This window comes from Mustela nigripes, chromosome 2, assembly GCF_022355385.1.
Source record: "Mustela nigripes isolate SB6536 chromosome 2, MUSNIG.SB6536, whole genome shotgun sequence".
NCBI classification, from domain to species: domain Eukaryota; kingdom Metazoa; phylum Chordata; class Mammalia; order Carnivora; family Mustelidae; genus Mustela; species Mustela nigripes.
This window is the reverse complement of record NC_081558.1, coordinates 55,385,980-55,405,219: the sequence shown is the minus strand read 5'-3', so window position 1 is coordinate 55,405,219 and position 19,240 is coordinate 55,385,980. Positions and strand designations below refer to the sequence as shown.

Genomic DNA, 19,240 nt, shown 5'->3' with positions numbered 1-19,240 from the left:
TTATTGTTATTCTCTTAAAAATCTGGAGCCAGGATGTCCTGGGGCCCTGGCTCCCCTTGGGCTGGGCCAGTTTCCTTGTGGGCAGGGGAATGGCCTGGAGGTGGTGGTGGTGGGGGGAGAGGGGTGGCCCGGGCAGACTGCGAGCTGCTGGCCCTAGACAGAGGAAGTAGGCGGGGGTGTGCCTGGGAGGAAAACAGGCCATGAAGCTGGGATCTGTCTGAGCCAGGATAGCTCTGGGGCCCTTGGGGGGTTCCTGCAGCATCCACCCGTTGTAATTTCTCAGAGGACACAGGAAAGGACCACAGTGTTCAGCCAGAATACTGGTAGGCCCTGTGATTTGTTAAAATCCTGAACTACTGGGTCTGGGGGATGGCCCTGAGCCCTCCACTCGGTGGGAATTTCCAGAATGTCCCTACTACCCAGAAACTAAAGAGGTGATGGGGCACAGCAGAGGGTCTTGGATGTCTGTTCTGATTGATCAGTGCCCACAGCAGTCGCATTATTTCAACCGTGGGGTGATGAGGGGGGACACCTGACGCTTACTTGTGTCCCTTCAAAGCCTAGTTTTAAAATAGTGTCCCATCCCAAGTTTAGAGGTTTGATGAGAGTGGGGTTTGTGCAGGGGAAGGAGGAGGGTGAGGGTGAGGCCGCCACCCAAACTTGCACCTACAAACCAGGTGGACAACCCTAGCCCCCTGCCCTAAAGGCATAGGAGCCACCGTCAATCTGTTTGCGATGGGCCACTCGACCTGTCTCCCATCTGTGCTTCCCGCCATGAGCGTCTCTCTGGGCTGGGGGTGCAAACCCAGAGCTCTGTCCTGGGATGACTCCAGGTCCATCTGCTTCTTGTCCCGTCTTCTGGGCATGCACCTGTGCAGAGAGGCGGTGTGATGGAAGGAAGCCGAACCGGCTCTCTGGCTGCCCTTTCCACCCTTTGCCCTTTTTCTGGGCGACCTCCAGGCCAGTTCCCCGACTTCCAGTCAGGGAACCCAGGCGAGGGAAGCCCTCAGGCAGGGCTGGGAGGGACCTGGAGAAGGTGATTCCAGAGCTGCGGCAGACAGCCAGGCCTCCACTGTGGCCTGTTGTTAGGAAGAGGGAATATGTGACCCTGGGCTTTCCAGATCTTCCAAGTTTTTAAGAGCAGATGGCAATCTGGATTTTCCAAGTAGATAACAGTAGCTTTTAATAAGCAGCTTAAAAAATGGTAATATACTTAAATGGAATGTAAATGCCTAGTAGGAAGTAAGGCGGCTCCTTCTTCACAACTGCTTCCAGCTGAAAGTCTCTGAATGGACACTTGCCAGGAGAGGAGCTGGGAGTCAGGAGTTCTGAGTTCCAGTCCCGATTCCACTGTTGGCTTCCTGAGTATCCTGGGAAGGTCTTGGCCTCCCTGAGTCCATGATCAGGCAATGAGCCGAGGAGGACAAAACTCACCATGCCCAGAAATGATGGGATGATTGTCACACAGTCTGATCTCTGGCTCCTGCCTCTTTGTCAGAAGATGCAGCTCTGACATGGGCAGTGGTCTCCCAGCTCCCAGTAGGGAGAACCGGGTACCCACGGGGGTGGCAGCGGGGGGAACCCGAGTGAAAGAAGGCCGGAAATGCAGTTGGCAGGCGGCCAAGGAGTTTAGAGTTTCTCCTTGGGGAAGGTGGGAGCCATATGAGGCTCGAAACAGCTATCCAGCCTCTGGCCTACGAATGGCAAAAACTCGGGCTGCCTTGCAAGTCAGAGAAGTCGGGGGATGGGAATTACAAGGAGGCATATTTCAACTTCATGGGAGAAAGAAGTCAGAGCTGGGAGGTGTGAGGTCCCTGTCCCTGAGGTGTGCAAGCAGGGGGTTGGCCAAGGAAACTGCTGACAGGATTCTGCCCTGATTCAAGGCCCGGAGGGACCTTAGAAGCACCTTAGCTCAACTCCTTCATTTGCCGGTGGATGTTGTGGGGGGTCCAGAGAGGGTTTGTCTACTAGTTTGTCCAAGGCCAAACAACCCACAGGTGGGACTCCGAGGTGGGAGGGGGCAGAGAGGGGAAGCCGGCTGCCTGACTTTCCTCTCTGCTTCTGTCTCCTTCCTTCTCCAGAGACTCAAGTACCTGCTGACCCCAAGGGAACCCAACCGCTGGGCCGTGGAGCGCGAGGGGGCTACGCCCTACAGCTCCCGCCTGGCCGTGAATGGCGCTCTCATGAAGCCCACCCACATCATAGTAGAGACCATGATGTGAGCTATTGGGCGGCCGGGCTGCTTCCCTGCTGTTTACTAACATTAGATTCTCATAGGACCAGGTTTACAGAGCTTTCTATTTGCACTAGGATTGTTTTTTTTAATTGTCACAGAAAATGTTACTCTGTGTGTGTGTATGTGTGCGCGCGCGTGTGTGCATATGGGTGTGGGTGTGGGTGTGGTATTGTGCGTGTGCGTATTTTTGTTTTGATTTGGAGATATTTTGTACAAAAAGAAAACCCACCGGCAGATGTCCGGGGCGAGGCAGAGCTTTCATACTGAATTAGATGTATTTTATGGGAACTTGGTAAATTTTTCTTTGTATTTTTTTTTAACATATAATTATATATACATTTAGAGATTGTCACACTCTTTTACCACTTGAATTGATCTTCTTGCCAGCAATAGATCTCGTTTTCAAAAGCAATTCTTCGGTGCTTGCGTAGCTGGCAGAAAGTTCTGCCCCCAGAAACACAGGGTGGAATTTTCCTGGACAGTAGCCCCATTTTTAAAGGTGTAGTAACTTCCTGAGCTGGTTCAAATAGAAGCATACAGCTGGGGAGGGGGAGGCCCCTTGAGCTGGCCAGACCCAGAGGGGCTAGAGGAAGAAGGGCCACAAGAAGATGCTTCATTACGTTTGTCTTAGCGAAGAAGAGAGATGCTAAAATAATGAATCAACCCCTCAGATGAAGGAACTGACTTAAAGCAGACAGATGGGGCCATACAGAGAGTCAGATTCTCTAGAAACTGCTGCACCAGGAGCAAAATCCCACCTAATACTTTGAGATCGAGAGTGGATACTCAGAAGGACTGTCAGAGGGAGTGTCAGGACCATTTGTCCAATGGGGAGCGGCCAGAGCCCCCAAGAGGGCTGGTGAGGCTGACACCCGGACATTCAGGAGCCTTCAGGAGGCTGACCGCTCGGCTGCTGCCCAGAGCATCCTGGTAGAGGTCTAAGACCAGCCCAGCGGGAGCCAGCGGTCTCGGGGCTCCAGACCTCACACTGATGGGTCTGTTGCATTTTAATGGGGTTCTTTCAGGTTCTGGCCGTTCCCCAGCTGACACCTTTCGCAGCTGCGTGTAGGAGAGAAGCATGATGTATTCGGTGAGGGACGAGGGGTGAGCCAGTGGACCAAAGGGTGTGGACCCAGGCATTCAGAGAGGCCTGGTGTCAGGGAGGGCTGCTTTTCTTTCCTCATCTCTCCCCCCTCAGCTCTGTCCTCATCTCCCAGAGGCTGGGAGACTCCTGACAAGCAGCCCGCCCAGGGCTGCCCCATCTCCTAGCTGGGAGTGCCAAGAGTGCTTTTGGAGACTCCCTGAATCTTGGATCCGGGCAAAGTGCTCCCAAACCCTCCTCCGCATTCAGGCACAAGAGCGGCCCTTGGTGTTGACTTGGGAGATGGCACAGCTCTTCACATCATGACTCCTGCAGTAGCCCGTGTTAGAAGCGCACTCTGGGGCAGCGAGGAGAGGAGGTGAGGGAGCATTTTCTAGAAAGACGGGATTGTTCGGGGGGCCGGCACCCCAGATCTGGTTTGACCAAGAGCCCTATTGAGAGTGGCATCCCTCTCTGAACCAGGAGAGGAGGTACTGCACCTTTAAAATGCTGAGACGGACATGTCTCCCCTGAAGCCCCCATTTGGACCTAAACTGTGCCATTTGAACTGTCACTTTCAAGTTCAGAGTCTAAACTTAAACCGAAACATTGTCACGCACAAACTACGGTGACTGCCTCGTGGAGTGTGGGGAGTGAAGTCCAGCTCAGGTTTGGGTTCTCTGACTCCCGGAACCCTCTCCCCAGATTCGGGAGGGGAGGAGCCTCCAGTGTCCCCCGTCCCAACGGGCAGAGGAAGTCCTGAACCTTTTCTCTTTGGCAAGCATTCACATTTCACTGTTTCCAAAGCATATACTCTGCCAAACAACACCCAGTTCTATTCCAAACTGTTAACAATTCTGTGTTCCTGTTTTTCTATGTATTTATGGTTGCCGCTGTGTCTGATTTGATTTTTGTTGTTGTTTCCTAATTTTACTGAGTAGCAATGTGACCTTTTTTCCTTTGTCTCATGGAACTTAGTAAACTAACCACTGTCGACGATTGGGGACAGGTGATGTGTGGGGATCTGGGGGGCTTGGCAAGCTCTGGCTGCCCAGGCATTTGTGGTCATTTCAGGCTACAACATCTCTCCTCCGGTGAAAAGCTCCAGTATTTTGGGTTGGTAAGCAAATTGCAACATTCTGGAAATGGCCTGAGAAAGGCCTCTTCCAAGATTCGAAGACCAAATTCTAGACCAAAGATACATACAGACCAAGTCCCCAGGCCCCGCCTGGAAGGAAGGTCAGCCACTTTCCCCAAGCCCGTTCCTTGACAATCTCCCAGTGCACCTGTCTCCAATTGGCCCCTCTTGTCTACTCCCCTAGCCCTTGTGTATCTGCAGAACTTGGCTCTGTGAGTACAAGGTGTAATGATGCGTGACTTTTATATGTCTCCACATAAAGGAAACTTGTCATTGGAGCTCATGACTCTGGTCCTCCTGTCTCTGGAGAACAGGTGTTCCGCCCACTCTCTGCCTTGGGATGGGTCAGAAATACCGGTGCCCCCATGTAGCGCAGTCTTGGCCTGCTCTGAGAAGGCGATGCAAGGGAGATGGTTAAAGGCCTTTTTGAGGATGCAGGAATGGGGAAGGGGCTCTGGATAAATCTCACCCAGGGAGGTGGTTCATTGAGCCTGGCAGGGGCCGTGTCGGTCCCTCCAGTGGACCGCCCTGCGTGAGCAGTGTCACCCCAGTTGGCACCCTTGTAAAATGGGGGAAATGAGGCCCAGAGTGAGCAAGAGACAAGGCACAGTGAGTAGGGACTAGAACCAGACTGTCTGCAGTCAGTTCCAGTGGCAGGTTCTCCAAGGAGGGGGAGGTGTGGCGAGTGGTGAGTGCAGCTCCCCAGTGTTCTCCCTGAAGACCAAAGACGAGCCTTTATGAAAAAGGAAAGAGCTCTGTCCCCCAGCATTCAGGGACGAGGAGAGCAGCACCCCCCACCCTCTCACCATCCTCGGGCCACCCAGACCTCCCACTGTGGCTCTGTGGGAGAGGTGGCCGCCCGCCATCCAGCAGGAGAGGCAGCACCCTTTCACCCTGGCTCTGCACCCAACAGCCCTTGAAGCTAGGAATTGAGATCCCGATTGCATGTGAGGAAACGGAGACCCAGTGAAGCCACCCAGTGGGTGTACAGGAGGCAGAATCCCTTAGGCAAGATTGAGCCTGAGGCCATGCATGACATTCCCAGGCAGCAAGAAGTGGTCCTGGAGGATTTCTGGGCGATACACAGTCCCCTCTGGACCTCTGTGCCCTCATTCTCACTCCAGATGCCCAGTGCACCCCCCTCAGAGAAGGTGCTGAAGCACGAGGGGAGTTAGCCAACCTCAGCCTAGCACGGGGTGATCTGTGTTTCCCAGCTGCCACCACACAGAGGTCCAGAGCCCAACCAGCATCTCCCCAACACTGCTCTTCTGAATGGGGCAATGCTCTGGGCAGCCAGTGCTTAAGGCAGAGGTGCCTCCCTTCCCCCAAGCCTCAGACACAGGCCAGGAAGGATCCGAGAGAACCACCGAGGTCCCATGAGGTTGCATCTGCCCCTGAGACCCAGTGTCAGGCAGCCCCAGGCTGGGCTGTCCATGTGGATCCTGTAAATAGCACTGTGCACAAATTCAACAAGCATGAACCAAACCACATCCCAAATACCAAACTCAGAGAGGGGCGGGAACACCCTGGAAACCAGAGAACCACATTTCCCTCACCCCCAGTACCCTGTTAATGCCTGGCCCTCAGAATGCTCTTGTTTTAATAGGAAGCTGTGCTTCATTGTTCTTCTGTGGGTGTCACTACAGACATGTTCTGACAGTTCCCCGAGGGATGGAGCATCTTATTATATATCCGGCTTCAAACTGAGATGTTGGCTCCATTTCTTTCTTTCTCCTCCTCCCCACCCCCAATTAATTTTCGAATCCCTAGCAACTGTGACTCTGTATTTAGCACAAGAGAAAGCTGAGAACGTGGGTCTTGCCTCCTTCCAGAAATACGTCTGGCTCATCAGGACTTTTTTTTAAAACTTCAAAATATTTTTAAGATATTTTAAACTTTTGTAAAAAAAAATAAAAAAAAAACAACCAACGAGACTCTTCTGAGGAGGAACATTTGTATCTGAATAAGATCCTTGATGTGTAATTCAGTCTTGCAGTATACAAGCTTTTGTGTATAAATGTTTTATGATATGAATCCCTGTATTTTGCAGGGCTTTCCTTTTTCCTCTTTTGCTTTTTAGATAAATATGTATATCGATATTTTAAATTCATCTTTGCTTTTTTTTAGAGGAGTTTTTAATCACCTTATAACATGAAAATAAACATTTCCTTTTTAAAATCCAACACGTGTGCATTCCTTTTGATGAGGCTGTCAGGAGGGAGGACACTCAGGACCCCAGAAAATAAGTGGTTGGCTCAGATGTCCTCTGCTTTGGGAATCATGTACCCAGCCCATTGTTACAGACTAGGGCTCAGCCTCAGGGGGGTCAGAGGGCAGGTGATTTTACTGATGAGTGTGGGCACTTTCAGGGAAGCCTGCTGGGTCCTTTCCCCAACTTCCTGAATGACCAAAAAAAAGATCTCCCAGTAACTCATTATTTATAGATGGTGTTAGAATAATATACCCCTCCCCCAGCTCTTTTGCTGGCTGTTGGCCTTTCTGATGGACTCTGTCCACCTTCCTCCTCCTGATGTGCCTTGGCCTTAAAAATTTTGTCAAACTGTAGCTCCATCCTTGACTCCCTGTGACTCACGGCAAGTTACTTAACCTCTGTGCCTACTCTCATCACCTGGAACATTGGGATGATAACAGAGCCACCTCCAAAGGCGGAGGGTCCAGAGTATTCTCAAAAAAGCATGCAGGAACATGCCTGCATGCAGCTGGTGTGTAGGGCCAGACCGTCTCTCCAGGGAACCACCTGACCACACCTCCCTCCTGTTTTGAAAGGGCCTGAAGCTATCGCCCAGCTCTAGGAGGAGGAGCCGTGCCCTGTGTGCAACTCGATTTTGGCTTCCCTAGCCCAAAGGCATCATTGCACTCAGTGTGGTTCAGCTAACCTAGCACACCTCTGGAGATGGGGCGCTCACTTCATCCTGCATAGTTGATGGGAAGAAGCTCTTCCTCAGTCCACACACAGCTGTGGTTCCCGGATGAGGCCTGGCCGTGACCTCAGGGTTTATCATGCCCCAGCTGTCCTATGAAGACAGGGCCATACCCAAGCCAAAGGGGCTGCGTATAGCAGACCTGCCACCCACTTGCCTCCTTGGCTTCGCCCTGCACAGAATAAAACCCACAGTCCCCACCCAAACCCTTCCCATTGGGCCCTGCACACCTCCCACCTGGTCTCCCCACTCTGCTTCTGGGTCCCCTTTCTCTTCTGGAACCCACCAAGTTCATTCCCACCTCAGAGCCCTTGCACGTGGCTGTGCCCTCTGCCTGGGACAGTTCTTCCTGGTCTCCACAGGAGACTCCTGTCTTTAAGGTCTCACCCCAAATATCACTCAGAAAAGTCCTTCCTGACCCCTGAGCTACAGCTCTCGCCAACCCCCACCCTCTTCTCTATGCCCATGACTGGGTTTTTTGGGTTGTTTTTTTCTTCACTGCACTCTCTACCTCCTGAAATAATCCTTTACAATTTGCTGCCTCGTTCACTGTCTGCCATTAAAATCTAAGCCCCATGTGGACAGGGCCTCATCTGCCGTGTTCATGTTGTTTTCGTTTTCCCAGGGGCTGGAATGATGCAGAGCCCAAGGAGACCTACAGAATGGATGAATGAATTAAAAGCAGGGAAGATGTCATCACCTCTAAACCAAAGCTGACTATGGCCAGCCTATGATTTTAAAAAAACAAAACAAACAAAAACAGACACCACAGTCTAGTTGCATTTAAATAATTTTATTAAAAAAAAAAACCATTCCAACAGCACCTCACCCACCCCCAGCTCCTAAGTCCCTGCAGCCCCTGCAGAACAGATTTATACACGGGCCCCAGACCCCAAATGGCCTTGGCAATGCAGCCCCTTGGCATGTGCTTCCCGAGAGCCCTAAGAAAACCCCATGTAGAAAAATACTTTACAAGGAATATGCTCTAATCTCAGCCAGAGAAAAATACAGCTTTTGGGGGTGGAAGGGGAAGGTCACAGGAGCTGTACCCAAAATGCATAGGCAGGCAGGATGCTCAACGGGGACGGGCATCGGGGAATGTCAAGTCTGGGATCAATGATCCCCATGAGAAGCCAGAGGAAATATTGCATATGAGAAGGCTGGCCACGCCAGGGGCCACTGGTGGCCTGGTTGCATACATCAGGGGGGATGGCAGAGGCCTCAGCCCGAGGAGGCAGGGGGCCACCAGTCGGGGGAGGGGGCTACTGCTTCCCTCACCCGCAGTCGAACGCAGTTCTCCTGAGCTGAGAGGCCCTGGGAGTGTGGACTGTCCAGCCCCATCCCTTGCCAGAGGCCCAGAGAGGCTGGGCAACTTGCCCAAGCTCACAGAGCCCCATGTCTCTGTGGCCCCCAAGCTGAGGGCCCTTGGCTTTTGCTCGGTGCCCCTATGCTGGGGGGGAAGGCAGTGCCCTTTCACCCCAGGGCGGGTGTTTACACAGGAATCCACAATAGCAGAGGCAATGGGCAGTCCAGCCCTGGCATGGAAGGCTCCCCAGGGAAGGCAGGGAGCGGGGAAGTGGAGGGAGAAGACAAGGGAATGCAGGCCCTTGGGCAGAGAGTGGGCAGGGTGCCCTGTGGGCATGGTTCCGGCCGTGACAGGGAGGCCCGTACCTGCTCAGAGACTATCCTCCCCTAGATTGTCCAGAGAGGGTCATACCAAGGGGGAGGGGTCACAGAGCGAGCAAGCTGCAACCCAGAGCAAAAAGAACAAGCCTCTTGACTCCACAGCATGGAGGATGCAGATGGGAGTTGATGCCCCATTTTCCTGAGACCCCCATTCAGAGCAAAGCAAATCCCCAGACCTGACCTGGGGATCCAGACTGCCCACTTCCATCTCTGGGGCTGCAGCCCAGACCACCAGGTGCAGGCCTCTGCCCTTCTCAAAATCAAAAAGGTTTCTGGTCTGTGGAAAAGGAGGACAATGACTTTAAGGAATGCTGGTGTTCCAGATTTCAAGTGGGAATAAACTTTCTTAAATGGCCCCTTTGGACACTGTCACCTTTGGGCGTGAGAATGGCTCACCTCTCTCCTACCTGCCTACCTTTGCCTCTGGGCCTCCCTCTCTGCGTCTCTCCTCCTTCATGGGATTGAAGATTGGAGAGGACATATGTCATCTTCCATGTGATACCTCTATGGTCTTCCCATCTCCACTGAAATGGCAGGTGAATAAAAACTCCTAGGTCTTTTGTCCCAGATGACTCCCTCAGATCGCGAGGGGCCTGGCCTGAGAGGGGTATATTTATATAGATCTGTGCCTACACCTCCAACAAAAGCAGGAGGGGCTGAGAGCCCAAAGCCTGACACCAAGCTGGCCCAAAGGGCGAAGAACTGCAGGTCTCAAATCCTGGAGGCTTCAGACCAGAGAGGTGGAAATGAATCACTCACTTTCAGAATCAATAAGCTGATGATTCCTGGAATTCAGTCACCCCAGCTCAAGAGCCTCTTAAGTGGGGAAGCCAGCAAACCCCAAACACCAGAATTCTGGAGAAGGGAAGGGGCTAGGCTCCCACCCTGAGTGGCATCCCTCTTGGTGGGAGGCTGTCCAGAAAAATTGCCCCCCCCAGCCACACCCTAAATGCTCCTCCTGTGGGGCAACTAACTACCTGAGCATGTGTGGACCCATTGCCCAGACGCCTCACACCTCAGTCCGTGATTGCACCGGGGCTATCAAGTTCCAACTTGCTCACCTCTGTGACAGGGAGCTCACTCCTCCTCTGCAACTATACAGCTCTGCTGGGAGAAAACACTCCCAATGAGCTGGGCTCCCTAGCTCCTAGGCTCCTCTTCTCCCAGCTGAGCAGCCTTTTTCAACTCCTACTGAGTGGGGCTCCTCTGGGCATTCTGGGAGTCCCAACATGGAGAAAGACCTAGATGTCACTCCAACTGGGGCAGGGACCACAGAACCGGAGAAGAGAGACAGATTCCGTCCGTGGCTCAGAGCCTGCCAGATGAACAGATGGATGAGTGAGCGGCCAGGTCTCCAGCCCAGTTACAGGTCTGGCGGCCAGGATCTACTCCAGCAGCCCCTGGGGTGTCCAGACCACGTGCTGACTTCAGAGCATCCGGGGGCTGCTGGGGCCCGGTGCTCGTGGGGCTTGGCTGCTCTGTGCCAGAGGGTTGCGGCTGATGACCAGTGCTAGGACGTCGCCTGCCTCCGCCAGGAGCGGCACAGCCAGGCAGCAGTCAAAGTCCCGCGTGCGAACGTGGTTGACCTGTGGGGAACACAGCCAAGGGGACAGATGGGCATCAGCGGAGCCCAGGCTGAAGTAGGTAGGAATCATGAGGTGTCCTCAAGGGTGGGCCTGGGCCCAGCCCAGATACAGGGTCCATCTAGAACACACAGAGAGAAGTCCTCCTTCATTGAGCACTCTCTCAATCCCTCTGGTTAGGTTTTATCAAAGGGAAACCCCAAAGGGGGCGCCAGGACATCCTTCCTACTCCTCTAACACCACTCCTCTCCCTTTTTCAACATGGAAGAGCAGAACACACACTCAGCTTCCTGCCTAGAACTGGTGACGTTGCTTTGCTTCTTTGACTTTTTATTTCACAGTGACCTTCTATGTCAAGCAAGGAGTGCTGGTTTTTCATTCCTAATGACACGAAACGCTTCCTTTCAAAATAAATCCAAGTCGGAAAGCCTCTGCCACCATAAAGGAACCATATTCGGTAAATGTAGCACCAACACAGCAGAAATCACACCAGGGGAACAAAAGCAGCTGGAGCATAGGAAAAACACCGCCGGGTGGTGGGACCAGTGCAGTTCCAGAGCTTTCCTTCTGCTCACGTGCATTTCCCAGGCTCCCTTGCCATTAGTGGGGCCATGTGACCGGTTCTGGCCAATAGGCTGTGAAAGGGAGTGGTGGGTGATGCTTCTAGGTGAAGGCAGGAAAAAAACCCACGGGTGATTTTCCAGTCTCCATTACCATGTCAGGTGGTGGAAGGCATTTGCCAGAGGGCAGAGTCCCCCACCAGCCTGGTGGAGCAAGCCCATGCCGGCCCCCAGTGGACAAATAAATGTTTGTGTGTTAAGACACTAAGATTCGGGGCTGGCTGTTATTGCAGCGTAACAGAGCCTGACCTGACTATAGGAGTGTTGTCATTCCCTTCACGTAGGAGGAAGCTGGGGCTCAGGGAGAAAAGGTGACCTGCCTAAGGCCACTCAGCCAGGGTAGAAGTGGGGCTCCTTCCACTGGAGGCAAGGAAAGGTCACACTATCTATGGTGCCCTCAGCCCAGCATTACCTGAAGGACCCTGTCAAAGGGCCGGAGGCCACCACGTTGGGCTGGCCCATCAGGGCGCACAGTGTGGACATAGACACCCTTCTCCAGGAGGCCATCAGAGACGCTAAAACCAAAGTCATTCCGCAAGGGGTCCTTGTGTAGGGTCACCTGGGAGCAGAAGGAAGAGGAATTCCCTGGAGATCTGACCTTTACCCCAGCTCCCCACAGCAGCCCAAATCCCTTGGTGTGGAACCCACACCAAGCCCCCAGCCCAGCTGCGCTCCCTGCCGTTCTCCATGGCACACACCCTTCGGTTCCCGGCACCAGTCACAGTGGGGAACCTGGGGAAGGGGTTCCTTCTCAGTTCTTCTTCAGTCCTCTCCCTTCCCTCAGGAGAATGTCTCCGTGGGGTATTGACAGGTTTCCACCCCTCTAACACTTGCTCATCTTTCAAATTTACCAAGAAGCTCTGAGCCTTCTAAGGGCTACCGGTGGAGAGGTTTCTTCTCCATTTTTCTATGTAGTAACCTACAGATGGCAAGGGAGGCCGGCTTCTCCTTTAAGGAAGTGGTGTATATATGTACACCCCGTGCCCAGCCCCAGCGCCCACCTTGTGCATCTCTAAGGGTGTCGGCAGCAACAGCTCCTGCATCTCTTCAGGGGACGCTTGTACCTCCTGGCCCCTCCGCCAGGGCTGGTGGCTGGGTCTGCCCTCGAGGGCCACACTCTGCACCGTGCCCGTCATGATGGATGCCTGCGGATACACAGTCCTTCATGGCGATGCCTGTTTGCCTGCTGTTTGCAGTCAGAATCTGTGGACAACTACTCTGTGTCGGCCTTCAAAGTCCCAGCGGTGCACAGCATAGACAGGGTCTATGGTCTCCTGGGCTCTTGGTCTGAGCATGGGCGGGGGAGGGGATCCTCGATCACACCCACAATCAGAATACTAATTGTTGGCCCTAAATGAGTAATGCTTACTCTCTTCTGAGCTCAGTTCTACTCACTATACACACAGAACCCATTTTGTTCTCTACGATACTACCAGACAGGCAAATACCATTTTGGCGGCGGTAGCAGGGGGGCGGGGGTCCATTGTATAGGTAAGAAAACCCAGGCTAAGAGATATTATGATTTGAAATCAGAATCTGGTTTCAAAGTCAAGGATCTTAACCACTCTGCTATCTTGCTCATCACAAAAATAAATAAGATAAAATCACATATGAAACCGCAAAGAGTTTACCACTCCAAGAGTCTCATTTAAAGATCTTAAAGGATGAACTCAGAAGCAAGAAGAATGCAAGAAGCAACAGTGAGCAAAGAAGTTAATTGCCTTCAACCGGAATGAGTACTGACTAGAACCCCACATGAACTAGGTGAGCAATTTATAAACAAGCAGGGAGACAAGAGGAGAGAGTTTAGAGTTTAGAGCATTCTACAGGCCCTGTCTCGTTAAGGAGAGGGCACAAAGGCATTGACTCGACTTCGCTAGAAAAAGTCAAATGCACCTGATCTTTCCAAAAAGTTAGTCTGTCCATAGAATGGAATATTATTTGGCCATAAAAAGCATGAAGAACTTATACGTTCTACAACATCAAGCTAAATGAAAAAAGTCAGACATGAAAGGCCACATACTGCATGACCTCATTTATAAGAAATATCCAGAACAGGCAAATCCATAGAGACAAAAAGCAGACAGTGGCTGGGACATGTGGGGTTTCTTTTGGGGATGTCAGAAATGTTCTGGTTGTGTAAATGCAACATCGTGAATAGCCGGTATTCATGATTCTTCTTAATTCATTCTTTTTACTTTTAATATTCAATTTACACTTTAACATGGTAAATTTTAAGTTATGTGAATTTTATCTTAATAAACAAAATTTTCAAATTAGCATCATTAAGAAGGTGCTGGACTAAAATTAAGAGAGACTGAAAAGGCATAATAACAAGGTGCCAAGCATGGACTGGGCGCTGGTTTAGCCAGACCAGGTATAAAGGGAAATTTGGGGTCAACTGTGAAAATCTACATATGACCTTGGTATTAAAAGAGATGAAAACATATTAGATAGTTATTTCTCTGTATGGAAAGAAATGGAGTAGCTGTAGTGTGTACATCATGGTTTCACTATTCTAAAAATACACAGACTCTCACTGAAGCATTAACAGTCACGATCTATGTGTGGTGGGAACATTGTGTTCTTATATTTTATTTTGCTTATTTTAGTTTTGATTTTATCTCATTTATCTAATTTTGCACCATCCACATATATGGCTTCTGTAATAATAAAATATTTTAAATTTAAAAATTGATTATTAAAATAAATGAATTAAGGATAATCACTAAAAGAATAAAAATTATAAAAATGACTGTTTTGGTGGTGGAGAGAGTAAAGAGGAATAAGAAATTTATCAATGCTAGAAAAGGAAAAATAGTAGATTAGAAATACAGAGAAAGTGGGATACATAGAAAGAATTAATTGGATGCTGGAATTAAGTTTAATTATATTAGTAATCATAATAAATATAAATGAACTAACCTTTAAAAAAAGAAAGGTTCTTGGATTGGGGGAAAAATCAGCTACATACAGCATGAAATAGATATGTTTAAAATGATAAATGTACATACTTAGTAACAGTAATTTTGAAAACAAATTGGAAAAAAGACAGGAAACATTAATAAAATAAATCTGGTGGAACCATATTGTTATGGGGGAAAATGGAATTTAAAGTGGAAAGTACATAGGGATAGAGATACTGATGAATAATAAAGAGAAAAATTCACCAAAAAGTTCCAGCAAGCATTAATTTATATGAAACTAGCAATATAGCCTCAAAGGACAGAAAACAAAAATGACAAAATGTCAAGAACTTGCTGAATCTCCACTCATGATAATTTTATAATACCATCAACAACAACAATAAAAAAAGATAAATAAACCATATAACATTTCATAAGAATGCTGATTTGAACAAGTCTATGAACAATCTTGATCTACAGAAAACCCTACACCCAACAAAAGGGAATTTGCATTGTTTTGTAGGCATACATGAAATGTTTACTAAAACTGATCACATACTGGGCCACAAATAAGTCTCAACAAATGCCAAAGAATTCAAAGAATATGGAACACATTCTCTGGCCATAGTACATATGAACTAAAACCCAGTATGAATTGGTTTTAAAATTTGGATTTAAAAAACAAAACTCGGGGTGCCTGGGTGGCTCAGTGGGTTAAAGCTTCTGCCTTTGGGCTCGGGTCGTGGTCCTAGGGTCCTGGGATCAAGCCCCGCATGGGGCTTTCTGATCAGCGGGGAGCCTGCTTCCCTTCCTCTCTCTGCCTGCCTCTCTGCCTACTTGTGATCTGTCTGTTAAATAAATAAATAAAATCTTTTTTAAAAAATAAATAAAATAAAAAATAAAAAACAAAACACTCCACTTCTGTGTCATTCAAGGGCTTAACTAAAATCATAATAAAATTTTTTTGAAATATTTGGAATTGAATGATCCATAAAAGCATCACAATCAAAATTTGTGGAATCCAGCCAAAGCAGTGTCTGTGGGTAAAATCATAGCTTAGGATGCACAATGGTAGAAAACATAGTAAACACAAATGAAGAAGAAGCTAAACACAGAAATGAGTAAGACAGAAAACTACGAAACTCATGAGAGAATTAACAAAGCCCAAAATCAGTTCTTCGAGGAGCATAGTGATTTGTAAGACCAATGGAGGAAAAAAATCAACGATTAAAGGGGCAAAAGTACAGATAAAGTGAAAGTTTAAATTAATGTTCTCAGAGCATGAAGGAGTTTCTGAAATGACCCAGCGGGATCCTTCCTAGACCTTCCCGGGCAGCCTGTTCCACCATGGGCCGTGCTGACCCCGCACAAAGCTGTATTCACTTCTCAGTTCCCCCAAGCCCTCATCCCCTATGCTGTCCCTGACGCTGACATCCACGTGCTCCCACAGGGCATGCCCACCACCACATCTCCAGGCCGTACCTGCACACAGACTCGAAAACCGCCCCTCGGCATCCAAACGTGCGCTCACACACATCTGCTGTGAAAATACCCTCCGCATCTGTGCATACACGAGCATGCTCACATGCACGCACACACGCATGCCCCTGCTGCACACGCGTCTGCATGTGCACACACCTCCATGCGCCATGCCAGTGCTCTCCATCACACCTCTGTATGTGTCCATGCACAGCCTGCATGTGTGTAAAGACACCTGTACACGGAGGGCGCCAAGTGAGTGTGTGGTGCACACCACGCACGGGCAGGATCCCATCAACATGCTTGTTTCCAAAGGCATGCGCATCAGTAGTGTCCATGCACGGGGGTTCCCCAGGAACGTCTGCGGGGTGGGTGGCCCTACCTCCAGTTCCCTCAGCAGCTCTGACTGACCACATGACTCCAGGTCTTCGAGCGCTTCCCCAAACATGCGCCAGAAGCCCTCCTCACGGGCAGGGCCGGGGGCTGGGCTGTAACGTAGGAACCAGAGAGGGTCAACTCCCGGTGGGCAGGTGGGCGAGCAGGCGGGTTGGGGCCTGAGGAGTCTTCGGGGCCCCGGGGCCCAGCGTTGGGCTCGAAGGGCCTTAGGGTGGGCGGGCGGGCGGGCGGGCGGGCAGGCAGGCGGGCAGGCGTCCTCGGTGGCAGTGCTGGGGCCCCAGGGCAGTGGTTGGTGACACGGGATTGGGGGAAGAAGACGCAGTTAGGGGCGACCAGGACTGTCGGTGGCCAGTTAGAACAGGGGCAGATGAGACGGGGTGGAGAGCGGTGACACAGGACGCCTGGGAAGAGAGACAGACGGACGGACAGACAGACAGACAGACAGAGAGGAGATCCATGGTGTAGCCCCAGAGGACGGGCCCTGGCCCCACCCAGACACACGGCATTATAGCACAGTGACAGGGACAGAGCTGGAACCAGCGAGGACACAGATGGATGGAGAGGATGGTGTATCTGGGCTTGGGGAAGGGTCCAGGCCACCCCACGGCCTCCACTGTTACAAGCCCATCATCAGCTCTAAAATCGAGGCTTGTTAGAATGGTAACAAGTCACACTGGCATGCTTCCTAGTTCACAAAGCCACTTGCCACTTACAAAGTCCCAGCCACTTATAAAGGATGGGTCTGCAAAGCACTTTCTTATTAAGGCCCGTGAGCTTTTCTCTCCTAAGGGGACTCAGGGAGGATGAGGTGCCATGGTTGCCTCCCGTCCTTCCCATTTTAAAAATGAGAAGACAAAGGCTGAAGGCTATTCTCTCCATTCAAACCAATCCCACAAACATTCCCTGGGCCAGGGTTCTGCAGGGCCCAGGGCTACAGCGGTGAATAAGGTGTAGCCCCTGTTCTCCCGTTTTCAAGATGCTGGCAATTCGGTCACAAGGTGTGCAGCCATACCCACTGGGGGCCAGGCACCCAGCTAGGAGCCCTACCCAGAAGGGACAACAGCCAGGTCATTAACCAGGTGCACACAAGGCAGCCAGTGCCAGGAGGAGGCTCACAGGAGCGGTTGGGGGCCAATGGAGGGAGGGATGCCTTGTGCTTGGGAAAGTGAAGGGAGCCTCCTGCAGGCAGGGGAACATAAGCTGGGTTTCCAAGGCTGCAGAGGCCTTGGCCAGGAAGAGAAAGGGAAAGGCACTAGAGGCTGAAGGAAGTACCCGATCCAAAGCACAGGCACAGGACAGGTGGCTGGGGCTGGATGAGAAACAACGTTTCTCCATAGGGCCTGCTCTTGGCAGGAGTCACCTCTGGGGGTCATGCGGTGTCCTTCAAAGCCAATGCTACCAAACCACATCCATGGCCAGGGCGAGTGTTTGGAACCCAAGGGCCTTTGCAGGAGGCCATCAAGCCATCTGGGCTAAGTCTAAAGGGTCGGGTTCAAGTTCTGAGCTGCTCATCTGAGAATAGGAGATCACCAGACTCTGGAAAGGCAAACACCTTCCATGCCTTTGCCACTGCTGTGCCCTCTCCCTAGGGCACCCTCATCCCCATCTCAGCCTGGCCAAGGCAACACTGCCTGATGTCCCCTCTGCTCTCCTGAGAGGTGCCCCTCCTCGGGAGCCAGACAAGACTCTCTGCTGTCCCCACCACTGTGGCAAAGGGACCGTCAACCCAACTGAGCCAGGAGACCATGACTGCCTCATCCCTCATGGCCTTCCCACCACAGACCTAGTTGGTGGCTCCCAGTCCTCTTCCTCCTCCTCGGGGAAGCTCTCATCCGTGGGGGCCGGGGTATAGCTCGTCCTCCGGGGTTCAGTGGGTGGGGGGCTGCTTCTTAGCCGGCTGGGCCGCCACTCCTGGGGGGTCATGCCCCGAGCCACTGTCTGTGGAGTGTAGGAGCCTGCCAGGTGGAGAGGGAGATGTCTGTAACTTACCTTCCTTCCCGTCCCTTTTCCAGCTGTGCTGGATGACCCTGGATAGGTCTTTGCCCACTCTTGCCTGACGTGACTACCCAGAGTCCCCTGAGTGCCTTGCCACCTAGTCCCTACCCCCAGAATCCCCTGGAACTCCTGATTACCCAGCAGAAGAGTTAATGGCCAGGGTTCCAAGTAAGTCCCTGTCCCGGCTCCACTGGGCTTAGCCTGGCTGCCTCCTGCCTGGGGAGGAGGTTCACTATTTAAACCATTCCTCTCTGCCTGCCTTTGGGAGCTCTCAAGACCCTGCCCCAGAAGTAAGCTAAGAGATGCTGATCAAGGACAAGACATGGGGAAGCAGAGACCCAGGGAAGGCAAATATACTACCAGTGAGGCCCAGTGCTGGGAGCCACCCAAGGCCACTTAGAGGCCTTGCTCCACTAGTTCTCTGAGCTGAGCCTTAGAGAGGCCAGAAGGCCAGCTGCTGGGGTCAAATGCCCCCCAAACCTTAAGGCCACCCATGGGTCTCCACATGCATGGGGGAGGGGCTTATGGCCTCACAGGGCAGCCTGGATGTGTCCATCTTAAGGCTGGTCTTATGGGACAGGGTGGGAAGGGGCTTTCAAGCTTCCCATCTTCAACTGGGTGCAATAAATATTGCTTGGGCACCTGCTGTGTACAGAGCACTGGGGCTAGGAATGAGAAAGACGAAAGTAAGGCCAACTTGGTCCTTAACCTCAAGGTGGGGAACTCCACGGGGCTATGGGTATCAATCAAAAGATGTGCAAAGGCCTGAGTTCCATGCTCTGAGCAGTGAGGGGCCCTGAGAATGGCCAATGGGGTCTTGGTGGGGGTGGGGTCTGCCTTCTGGAAGTGGCCCTGAAGGATGAAGCAGGGAGAGGAGGAGAGAGAATGAGGCAGAGAGAACAGCCCCTGCCAATGTGTGGCAGCTGGGGTGTCCAGAGAGAGCATGTCACTGGTCCTGGGGCCCCAAGGCATTACCTGGGCCCCCAAATCCACCCTCTGTGGCCGAGCTGTCCCAGGACTCCACAGCGCTGTCCACGCTGGGGACAGCGGGTGAGAACCGGGCTGCCAGCAGGCCTCCTTTGAGTGCCTCGGGTGGATCCTCATCTGCATCACTGGCCTCGCTGAGGCTGCCTGACTTGCGTCGTGGGAGGGGCCCTAGGACAAAAAGGGGGTGTCAC

General features: G+C 51.6%; 2 protein-coding genes across 4 annotated transcripts in view; one reads left to right on the top strand and one right to left on the bottom strand.

The window, feature by feature from the left end:
- The window catches only part of SLC6A6 (solute carrier family 6 member 6), an 82,546-nt gene extending 75,908 nt beyond the window's left edge, over positions 1 to 6,638 (top strand). For both annotated transcript variants that reach the window (XM_059390396.1, XM_059390395.1), the window contains one exon: positions 2,082 to 6,638. In XM_059390396.1, the coding sequence (XP_059246379.1) occupies positions 2,082 to 2,222 (141 nt within the window). In that variant the 3' untranslated portion in view covers positions 2,223 to 6,638. The remainder of the gene's footprint in view (positions 1 to 2,081) is intronic.
- Positions 6,639 to 8,140: 1,502 nt separating this feature from the next.
- The window catches only part of GRIP2 (glutamate receptor interacting protein 2), a 40,978-nt gene continuing 29,878 nt past the window's right edge, over positions 8,141 to 19,240 (bottom strand). Inside the window, exons 19-24 of one of the 2 annotated variants that reach the window (XM_059390393.1) lie at positions 19,038 to 19,217; positions 17,851 to 18,022; positions 16,054 to 16,159; positions 12,288 to 12,431; positions 11,699 to 11,845; positions 8,141 to 10,669 (exon numbers count right to left, since the gene is read on the bottom strand). In XM_059390393.1, the coding sequence (XP_059246376.1) occupies positions 10,511 to 10,669; positions 11,699 to 11,845; positions 12,288 to 12,431; positions 16,054 to 16,159; positions 17,851 to 18,022; positions 19,038 to 19,217 (908 nt within the window). In that variant the 3' untranslated portion in view covers positions 8,141 to 10,510. The other variant, XM_059390394.1, reaches the window with a different exon arrangement.